Below are 11,646 nucleotides of genomic sequence, written 5' to 3'. Positions count from 1 at the left end.
GCCAGTCCCCTTCACCAGCTTATTTCTATCAGTGTTCAAACTACTGATGTTAAAGAAGCATCAGTGCCGGTATCATGTGAATATTTCTGAAGCCCATGACAGATGCAGGGATTGTACAAACAACCTGGAAAATACTAAAAGCAAATTCCATACTTTTCCATGCTTGCGTGAACCCCGACTTTAACACAGCACAACAGACACAATCTAAACTATTAAACATAGTTTATTCAGAGGGTTTCGTGGACTTGACAGATAAGAGACAAAAATGGGAGCACAGTTCGAAGTTGTTTTCTTTTTTCCTCCTCATATAACAGTTATAAATACAACGAATGTCACAGCACTGAAATTCAGAATTTGGTTTGCCCCAGCGTGGGTCCAGCTAAAACACTGGTGGCGAGTCGTGCAACCTGCGAGACGTGCTGTTCAAAGCAAGGGTTTCAGCATGGAGAAAGACAAACAGCAGACAAGGTACACAAATAAATGCTTGGAACCTCCAGTTCCAATGGGGTATTGCTCTGGATCAAGAGAGGATTTTTTTTGCGTGGAAATTCAACAGTGTAAAGTAATTGATTTCTGGTCATGAAAACCTCGCCAAAGGCCATGTAACATCCATGAAGTCCACGAAGATTTTGAGGTTAAAAATCAGGCAAGACTTGGCCTCAATTATGACAGATTATTTTTTCAAGGCCACAACAGACTAATGGGTTTTGGCATAAGCATTCAATGATTAGAGCATCTGCTGCTCTAATGATTGCAAGTTGAATCCAAGTTTTTCTTGGATTTTTCTTTTGGTCAGTTGAAAGTTTCTGCATGTCGGTGGTAGGGATGTCACAATATATCGGTTGTCATATAAAGAGAAATGCCATCAAGATCATTACGTTTCTGCACCTACTACTGTAGGTGGTCATATAAAGAGAAATGTGAAAAAAGACAATTATGCGCACATCCAAAGAACGTACAGGTGCTGGACAAAAGGTAACTATATGTCAAGCAATCTTTGCTTGACAAAGATCCTGTGAAGATCGAAACGTTGCAAATAAAAAACCATTGATGGAGCCTCAGTGTGCGGACTTTATCTTTTCATATAAAGAGAAATGCCATAAAGATAATTTACATTCAGCTTTTTCCTCCCGATCATTCTGAGATTTGGACTATATAATAAAGAGGAAGCAGGAGAACTAGTGAAGCAATGTGCGGAAATGCAGGTTGTGAGACAGTAAGAATGTCTTTTCTCACTTCCTACTTCTCCATTTGATGGACTTGAGTAGCAGTAATGAGGCACAGTAAATGTGGATCGTGTAATGGTTTGTCGAGAAGCTATTATTACTCCAGACTCAATATCTCTCTCAGCCGGGCTACCAGACCTGAGCGATCTATATTCTGTGACTCATTTGACTTGTCTGGGAGACATTTCACTTGCCAAAAAGGTTCCTGCACAGTGCTTCTCCAGACAGGTTCATACACAAATTCTTTAAATACTGTAATTGAAAGTACTTCAAGTCTGCACTTGGTATTTAACAGTGACAAATAGCAAGACATAACACAGCGAAGCTCCTAACTATTGGACAGGAAAACAAATGTGTGATTCAACATGTGATTCAACAGCTAAAATTGAGCAGTTAAAATTGAAACCACAGTCTCCCTTTCTGAGTCTGCAATCCAGACGTACCACGTAGGGATCTCAAATTCAGCAAAAATAATGCAACCAAAATGATTGCACGTAAACAAGGGAAAGGGATATCAAACCAGCCATACTGGTTGAATTAGTGGAATGGGTTGGGAGCACACCTGAAAGATATCACATCTCTGGCTCCTTGTATGGGTTGAAGATTCTAAAAGGTCACTAAGGAGTTTTGGTAAAATGTGGAAAAGCCTTGCATTCACAGTATGAGTTGCCCAATCTCTTTTGGCACGCAGAAATAGGAGGACCATGTCCAAAAAGTGCAATATATTTTTTGTTAAATACTGGAAAGTGAAGCCGTGACATGTACAGAGCAAAAACACATGAAAATGCATCACTGTCCAAATTGTTTCCAAGCTCACTGTGCATGTTATCAACATGTGTGATTCATTCTCAAGCAGTTGCTGGTTGAGATTATTGAGACTTGGGCCACAGTTTGCACGACTCACCGAAAGTTACATTCTCTAATTTGTCCCTCTGCGTCAACAAAGGAACTCTCTGGTGGGAAAGTTCAAAGGTCACTTTTTAGTGACACCCCCAATATCAGATCTGTACAGACAAAAACATTTTCGCCCCATGGACACACCATGTCCTTTATAAAATAAATCTTATTTCCAAGTATACAATAATAAAATGATGCACTTTGCAGAAAAAAGTAACAGGAAACTCCATATATACACATAGTATATTATACTATTTTGGCACACAAGAACATGAACAAGTTTGTTATTGTAAACAGCTCTTTTCTCTCATTCTTTCATTTTTCTTTTCAGTTTCTTACCTTCCTTGCATGATCTCCTTCCAAATCACTCTCTCTTTCCTATTACATTCATATCTCAGTTTCTCACTGGACAAGAAACCCTTTTGTAAAATTGTGCTTTAAGAATTTTTACTTTACGAAATCCTTTAACCGATCCAAGGGCTTTTTTTTGTCTCCTGGGGCACCCTGGTCCACTAAGTTTGAAGAGCGCTGTCTCTTAACACTAGATCAATGCCTTAAAAAGTCCTGGGTCTGCTAGTAGTTCACTTGGCCCGCCCAGCTCACCCACAAACTGAAAGACGGGGTTGGAAGAACGAGCGAGGGCAACAGTCCACTGCTGTGGGACTGGATGAAGAGACTCCACTGCTCTGGCACTGGATGAAGAGACTCCACTGCTCTGGCACTGGATGAAGAGACTCCACTGCTCTGGGACTGGATGAAGAGACTCCACTGCTCTGGCACTGGATGAAGAGACTCCACTGCTCTGGGACTGGATGAAGAGACTCCACTGCTGTGGGACTGGATGAAGAGACTCCACTGCTCTGGGACTGGATGAAGAGACTCCACTGCTCTGGGACTGGATGAAGAGACTCCACTGCTCTGGGACTGGATGAAGAGACTCCACTGCTCTGGCACTGGATGAAGAGACTCCACTGCTCTGGGACTGGATGAAGAGACTCCACTGCTCTGGGACTGGATGAAGAGACTCCACTGCTCTGGGACTGGATGAAGATACTCCACTGCTGTGGGACTGGATGAAGATAGGGCTGTGTTGAGAAAGACCCCATGAAACAATGTCTTTACTCCCTTGATTTGATGTATCATTAAAAAGTCTGAACCAATGGAATATGAGTCAAGGAGAGAAAGGCAGTTTGATGTGATGGGAGGGGCGGGATTGTAGAAAAATCTGTGATGTTTTATTGGTTGGAATCTATATTTACCCCTACTGATGCAGCATAAGATCACCATGAAAGATGCTCCGTTTTCCAGGAAATCAAAGTAATGGGAGTTACTTTTGAGGAGAGTTTAATTCATCAGAGGTTTGGAAGGTTTGGAAGTTTATCCTTGTGGTACCGGGACCAAAGGTTTGGGAAGTTCGCCCTTGTGTGGGACTGGGACCAGAGTTTTGGGAAGTTTGTGTTTGCCCTTGAATCAGCAGTGGCTTTTCAATGATGCCTCCTAGGCAAGACTCTGGGAAAGGTTATAATTGTGCTTGGGATAGAGGAATGTACACTAAGGAATGTGGAAAACACTGGTGTGTGTATGGAGTAATAATGCCAGGGTAAGGACACTGTGTGGTGGAGTGGGGAGCTCTGGGTCTTGGGAGGCAGGGATGGGGTGGGTCAACATGCCCGGGGGCCAGCAGAGGGCCACAGCGGGAACATGTGTGTTCAGTTGTTGTCGTCGTCAGTGAGGTCGTCCTCCCCGGTGGCCTTCTCAGGGATAGCCCCCAGGCTGCGGCGGCTCCTGGACTCGGAGCCCAAGGAGCCGCCCGTCACGCTGCCCTTGCACAGGTTGCAGGTGAGCGCAGCGTAGTGGATCTGCTTCAGGTTCTCCTGCACTTCACTCCTGGCATGCTTCAGCAGGTCCGCCTGGCCCTGTGCCATGAAGAAAGATCAAAGTGTAATGATCAATCAATCATGTATACTGTACACAGCACTAGTGCAGTGCTGCACAGAGCACTGTTCGCCCCGCTGCTAGTTTATTAATATTGAATGTGTCCATGTCCAAAATTGCACTAATTCCGACACTGCACGTCTGTGGGTGTCCCCAGCAATACGCCCACCAAGGGTGAAGTCGATCGGATGAACGGTTCTCGAGATATGCGAAGGACACCCACACACACAGAGAGAATCCTGGAATTAGTAGATATAGATGACATATATATATATTAGGGCTGTCAGTGTTAACGTGTTAATCGCGCGTTAACTCAAATTCCTTTTAATGGCACTATTGTTTTTTAACGCGTGATTAACGCATGCACTTTCTTTGAAGTTTGAGCCTTGGTCCGACCCGTAGTTTGGGAAATCAGGAAGCAGTAACGTTGATAGCCAGCAGAAACAAAGCTCCGTGAGCAGAAAAGGAGGAAGGCAATGGGTATATTGGCAAGTTCAGCTTCAAATTGAGAAAGATGTCCTGCATTTTGGGTGAGAGAGAGAGGGAGCGGGGGGGGGGGGGGGGGGGGGGGAGAGAGGCAGAGAAAGCGAGCGAGACAGACAGTGAGAGAGGGAGGGCGAGCAGACCAGAGAGAGAGACCGACGGAGAACGGGAACGCGAGAGAGATACCGAGAGAGAAAGCGAGAAAGAGAGACAGGGGAGAGAGCATGCACGCAGCTTCTCCTGTCTGTGGCTGGAGAGATGTAGAGGATAGCACCAATTAACTTCACAGTGCAGCCTGAGAGATGTGTATTCCCAGTAACTAGTAGCAATAATAACAATATTACCAATGGCCAAATACTTACCCATAGTAATGATAATAGCTACCCATATTAATACAACAGTGCATCTTTGCACAAAGCTCTCAGGTTTAAGGTAGCCTACCTCGGTTTAAGGTAGATTTAGAACAGATTAAAAAAATTCGATTAATCGTGATTAACTATGGACAATCATGCGATTAATCGCGATTAAATACTTTAATCGATTGACAGCCCTAATATATATATATATATATATATATATATATATATATATAGATAGATATATACACACACACACACACACTATATATATGCGCCTGGGCTCTCAGAGCAGGTGTGATGTGTGAGCTGCATGAGTGTCTCAGCTCTGTGCTGTCATGACATGAGAGCGAGAGAAAAGAAAGCTAGAAGATCATTGAGAGTAGGGCAGCACAATAATATCCTTTCAGCATCATCTTCGCAATGTGTGTGTTCTTTTTTGTTTGTTTGTTTGCTTGTAAAAAAACAAAAAACAAAAACACTATATATATATATCGCAGAAAAAAATTGGAACGTCAGTTTTTTCCAATATCGTGCAGACCTAGTTCAGAGTGGCATCATATAGGAGAAATTACTGTGAGGGGTCAACTTTTTGTGAGAAACCGTTTTTATGCTGAGTTATACCTCCTTTGAGTCTATTGAAATAATAAGCTGACTGTATAGTGCAGCTGGGCAGTAAGACCCAACTCCAGATTAGCAACAGAGAGAAAATGCAGTGCACAATGAATTACGCAGCGGTGCCACACACTTGCCTGGCTCAACTAAATTGCCTGGGGAATGTATGAATTATAGCTGAGCTGCTCATGAGGTAATTTTAATTAACACGCGCAAATACCACAAATAAATATGCAGAAGGTCATTCATCAATAATTAGCCCTTGTCTTGGCATTGGAGGTTGAAATGAAAGGCACGGTAAATACATTAGGTGAAGAGTGGCTTAGACTAGTGAGCACTAGTGCTTAAATTGAAAAATCTCCTCACTTTTTAATGACATTTCCTTCTGCATACAAACAGCGGATTGGTTTCATTATCTACTCTCTTTTTTGGTGTTCAGTTTAACTCTATTACAGAAACTCAATAAAACATTTTGAAGCTGTTGTCTTCATTTATCCTGAACCTTACAGCTATAACTATTCATTTGTTAGTTTATGCTGTGTTTTGTATCATATGCTTTCATTGTCTGTTCTGCTGAAATAATAAACATTATGCCAAATACAATTTGTGTGTAATAATAATCATCATCATCATCATAATACGTGTGTAATATGGTGACTGAGTGCTCCCCAAATAATTGTGTCATGCATCAGCATAGCACAGTACACTACCAGTCAAAAGTTTGGACACACAATTCTTCTGCATTTTTATCATTTTCCACATTTTAGAATAATAGCAAAAACATCAAAACTATGAAACATCACAAATGAAATTATGCAGTGACCAAAAAAGTGACCATCTATTTTTTTTAAGTAGCTTTGCCTTGATGGAAAGGCAAAGGCTTTGGAATGGAATTCATACACGGGCATTAACTTCAGCGTTTATATTTGTCTAAGAAACACACTTCAAGCATTTAAGCATACAGTAAACCTTTACATCAAAATGGCTTGAAGATCATGAAAAACACAGAACATTCAATCGGATGTGTCCAAACTTTTTGTCTAGTGTCTCCTCACCTTGAGTATGGTGATGTTCCACGTAAAGCTCTCCACCGCCTTGTGCAGCTTCCTGCCCTTTAAGCCTTCCTTCACGGCCAAGTCATGGAGGTTCTCGTGGAATTCCATCGCTAGGAGGGACAGAGACAAGAACAAGCGTCAGGTCAGTTTCCATGCCTGCCGTCCATGGTGATTTGTGAAGAGTCCAGGAGATGTGACTGGGTGCTGCAGGCCTGCTGCTGCTGCCAGGAGACAGAGCAAAGACCCTGGCATGCACTGTCAACATCTCATGCTCTTCCCCAAGTACAGGGGTGTAGTATGAAGAACAGGAAGTGTGGGGAAGAAGAGTGAAGCTTGTTGTTGACGAGTGTACTGGCCAAAACCAGATTGCTAGGTGACTTGTCTTTACAGCTAGCGTTAGCTGTCTGAGAATAAATGTGGAAGCGTATTATGTTACAGCCTGACTCTCTCGTTTATCGTTTTATTAACAAAGTGTAAGTAATAGGCGGACCCGGACACTCCGCTACATCACTATAGCCCTTTTCAGACAAGTCATAAGAAAGGAGGAGATACTGCCGTATGTAAATACTGTGAATCGGTGTACAGCTACAACACGACGACATCAATGTTCTATCACTTGAACAGTGTTCATTCGGATAAATTGGCTGGATCCTCTTCCTCAAACCTGGAGCATGGTGATCAGCTCAGCGATGAAGAGGAAGAGTTGTGACGCACGGTGAGCAGAAAAAATAACCCAATCGATCTGCGGGGTTATAGAAAAAGACATGATGCCTATCTGCGATTCAGTGTACACCTAGTCTCTTAGAACAGACGAGTTGGCTTCCGCAATTTTCAAATGCTTCCGCCATACCGTCTGTAATTCGTGGGGGAGAAGCATGCGACAGCCAGAGTGGGAAGCAGAAAGGCGGGTCTTCCGCTCATTAGTCCAATCAGAATTTTTAAGGCGGGTCTTCCGCTCATTAGTCCAATCAGAATTTTTTTTCGTGGACACACGTGTCGTGATTGGTCGGATTCCGTCAAACTTCCTTCCAGTCTGAAGGTTTTTTCCCAACTTCCTTGTGCATGTTCTGGGGGTGTAACGTACAGACTGTACGTAGCTGCATTCGCCGGATGTAGATGAGACAGTCTGTTTTAAGAGACTAGTGTACGCCTACAACAACAATCACTTGAACAATGTTCATTCGGATAAATTGCCTGGATCCTAGTCTCAACGTGGACTGGAGCTGCGCAACTCGGCATCAGCGTTTAAGAGCTGTGACGCACGGCGAGCAGAAAAAATAAACAATCTGCGGTGAGTGAGCACCTGTTGGACCTAGGCAGCGGCCGCGGCGCAGATTCTGGGCAAATGTTAACATGTCTAAAAGTTATGACTCTACGTTTTTATATGTTTCAGCATAGGCTATGCTATGCAATACTGTGAGAAATACACAATATGTTGCTGCTGTATAAATGAAGGTTTTATTGAGGAAAAAACGCATTTGGTATTGTTTGGAAAAATGTTATATTTTTAATTACAATTACTCGATTGATTGATCGTTAACGTTACCAATGATCGATTCTGGAATTTGTGGAAAATGTGCATCCCTAGGCAGCACCAATTCAGAGTCTTTAGGGCGCCCCTTCATGCAGAAGAGCCGGTAACATGCAGAAGTCGTGTGCTTGTAAACGGAGAAAACAGAATCAAATAATCTAACGTTGCACGGGTCATCCATTTTAAATGTTTACAAAGTAATTCTCTGTATCTCCAGTTTGCTTCACTATGGAGGATAATGGGGGAGTGTGTCATTTCCGGTAACTTGACAGAGGGGCGTAGGTTTGTTAGCGGCCATTGTCACCAGTCACCGTTCAAACTACTATTTTTGACGAGAAGTTCCCAGACGGTTGGTAGGCAGAGATTTCCAATTGTCTGGGAGATGAGACTACTGAGATACTGACCCGCACTAGTCTTTGTTGCGGGTCTTTCATCTGTCATGAGTAGCGACAGATGGCCTTGATGCCAGTTGCATATTTCTCAACACATTTTGGAGACAACTCATCTTTGCAGACACGCATGGACTCCTGTTAGCACGTACCGTCACATTGTTAAAATGTCATTTCTCACTTTTTTGTGCAAGGCGGATTGAAATGAAAAATAAATAAATAATAAAATCCTGTCACAGTGACGGCAGCAGGAAATCTAACCAAATGGATTGTCTTTCAACAAGCGGCAGCTACATGCTTGCTAATAAAACATGGAGGATACATCCTGTGTAGCAAGTGTGTCTCCAATTTTGATTCACATTCCACAATGATGCATTCATGTTTGTTGCGGTCCTTGTCAACATGCTTCTAATCCTTCATGTTTGTTGCGGTCCTTGTCAACATGCTTCTAATCCAGCAATAGTTTGAGCAATAGGAGAGCACGTATGCCCCTTTTTCAGCAACGCCCCGCTTCACATTCATAGGCTTAAAGTCGTGATCTGGGAGTGAAGTAGAGGGTAAAGTATCACATCCCAAAGATCCACTGAGATAAGGAGAGACGGAGTGAAAATCTTCTTCAAAGAAAGAGAATGAGAAAAAGCAAGATCATTAAAGGGAGAGAGGAAATGAACAAAAAGCAGGATTGAAGGAAGCATAGAGAGACAGGATGAGAGAGGCAGAGGGGAAAGAAACAGAGAAAGCTAGAGAAAGGAAGAGGAGAGGAGCAGGGTAGACAGACAGACATGACGTTCTTTCACTGTGAATTAGCATCAAGGCAGCGAACAGAGGATCGATTTGTCCCGCCTTTCCCACTTCCTCTTCTCCTCCTCTGCCTCTCCCTAAGCCCCTCCCCCCCCCACACTCCTCTTTTTTTCTGCTTTGCATGACTGAGTCTAGTCGTGCATTCCTTTATAACTGGGGACTGGTAATCTTACGACTTCAAAGGTCATGAGCTGGGACGGTGACGTCATTAGAGCTGGTATTTCCCATTTCAAAACTCGTAGGAGCCTCAGCAGCCCCGACCTCAAAAATCCAAGATGGCTGCGCCGCGCAACAACAGTAGTAATTAGGGGTGCACCGATCGATCGGCAAGCAATCTGTATCGGCCGATTTTGACCTCAAATATGCGATCGGCTGATTGCCGATATTTCGGCTGATTGCCGATATCTTTTTATATTATTCTTTTTTTTTATAAAAAAAAAGCCCCATCACTAATCAGGCTTTCCAACGATATAAAATACAATGGCAATTGGTATTATTAAAGGGGAGAAATAATCGACCGAAATAACGTTTCCAAACTTTTTTTTTTTTGAGGAGTTTAGATATCGGTAATCGGTGATCGGTCGATGATCGGTTGGGCAGATATTTCCCATAGGCAATCGGTGATCGGTGGCAAAAAACGTGATCGGTGGACCCCTAGTAGTGATAATCGTAGTAATATTCTTTAGCACTTCTGTTTTGTTTGTGTCTCATTAAATCACCTGTACACACAGCACTGCCTAATGTGTGGACATGAGGCTGCAGTGTTTGTATGCGCAAAATGCCGCGAAATGCCATGTTGTCAATTGTTATTGCTAGCCTGGCTAGCGACTGGATCTGACCAATGAACAGTGAACTTCCCAGCTCAAGTTTTCTGCAAATGGAACGCTAACCAAACGGATGTGACGTCATTTATGGTATGGCTCATGGTAATGCAGCATGCACTCGAGACAGACCCTTCATGTATGAAAGAGAGAGCTCATGGTAATGCAGCATGCACGTGAGACAGACCCTTCATGTGTGAAAGAGAGAGCTCATGGTAATGCAGCATGCACGTGAGACAGACCCTTCATGTGTGAAAGAGAAAGCTCATGGTAATGCAGCATGCACGTGAGACAGACCCTTCATGTGTGAAAGAGAGAGCTCATGGTAATGCAGCATGCACGTGAGACAGACCCTTCATGTGTGAAAGAGAGAGCTCATGGTAATGCAGCATGCACGTGAGACAGACCCTTCATGTGTGAAAGAGAGAGAGCTCATGGTAATGCAGCATGCACGTGAGACAGACCCTTCATGTGTGAAAGAGAGAGCTCATGGTAATGCAGCATGCACGTGAGACAGACCCTTCATGTGTGAAAGAGAGAGCTCATGGTAATGCAGCATGCACGTGAGACAGACCCTTCATGTGTGAAAGAGAGAGCTCATGGTAATGCAGCATGCACGTGAGACAGACCCTTCATGTGTGAAAGAGAGAGAGCTCATGGTAATGCAGCATGCACGTGACACAGACCCTTCATGTGTGAAAGAGAGAGCTCATGGTAATGCAGCATGCACGTGACACAGACCCTTCATGTGTGAAAGAGAGAGCTCATGGTAATGCAGCATGCACTCGAGACAGACCCTTCATGTGTGAAAGAGAGAGAGCTCATGGTAATGCAGCATGCACGTGAGACAGACCCTTCATGTGTGAAAGAGAGAGCTCATGGTAATGCAGCATGCACTCGAGACAGACCCTTCATGTGTGAAAGAGAGAGAGCTCATGGTAATGCAGCATGCACGTGAGACAGACCCTTCATGTGTGAAAGAGAGAGCTCATGGTAATGCAACATGCACGTGAGACAGACCCTTCATGTGTGAAAGAGAGAGCTCATGGTAATGCAACATGCACGTGAGACAGACCCTTCATGTGTGAAAGAGAGAGAGCTCATGGTATGCAGCATGCACGTGAGACAGACCCTTCATGTGTGAAAGAGAGAGCTCATGGTAATGCAGCATGCACGTGAGACAGACCCTTCATGTGTGAAAGAGAGAGCTCATGGTAATGCAGCATGCACGTGAGACAGACCCTTCATGTGTGAAAGAGAGAGAGCTCATGGTAATGCAGCATGCACGTGAGACAGACCCTTCATGTGTGAAAGAGAGAGAGCTCATGGTAATGCAGCATGCACGTGAGACAGACCCTTCATGTGTGAAAGAGAGAGAGCTCATGGTAATGCAGCATGCACGTGAGACAGACCCTTCATGTGTGAAAGAGAGAGCTCATGGTAATGCAGCATGCACGTGAGACAGACCCTTCATGTGTGAAAGAGAGAGCTCATGGTAATGCAGCATGCACGTGAGACAGACCCTTCATGTGTGAAA

General features: G+C 43.8%; 1 protein-coding gene across 1 annotated transcript in view; it reads right to left on the bottom strand.

Moving 5' to 3' along the window:
* Nucleotides 1–244: 244 nt before the first annotated feature.
* Nucleotides 245–11,646, bottom strand: part of plcl2 (phospholipase C like 2) — an 85,702-nt gene continuing 74,300 nt past the window's right edge. The window contains exons 5-6 of the mRNA XM_083650111.1: nucleotides 6,568–6,677; nucleotides 245–4,039 (exon numbers count right to left, since the gene is read on the bottom strand). Of these exons, the coding sequence (XP_083506237.1) occupies nucleotides 3,833–4,039; nucleotides 6,568–6,677 (317 nt within the window). The 3' untranslated portion in view covers nucleotides 245–3,832. The remainder of the gene's footprint in view (nucleotides 4,040–6,567; nucleotides 6,678–11,646) is intronic.

The sequence above is a fragment of the Poromitra crassiceps genome (assembly GCF_964638095.1).
Source record: "Poromitra crassiceps genome assembly, chromosome: 1".
Classification (NCBI taxonomy): Eukaryota; Metazoa; Chordata; class Actinopteri; order Beryciformes; family Melamphaidae; genus Poromitra; species Poromitra crassiceps.
This window is presented reverse-complemented; position numbering and strand designations above follow the sequence as displayed.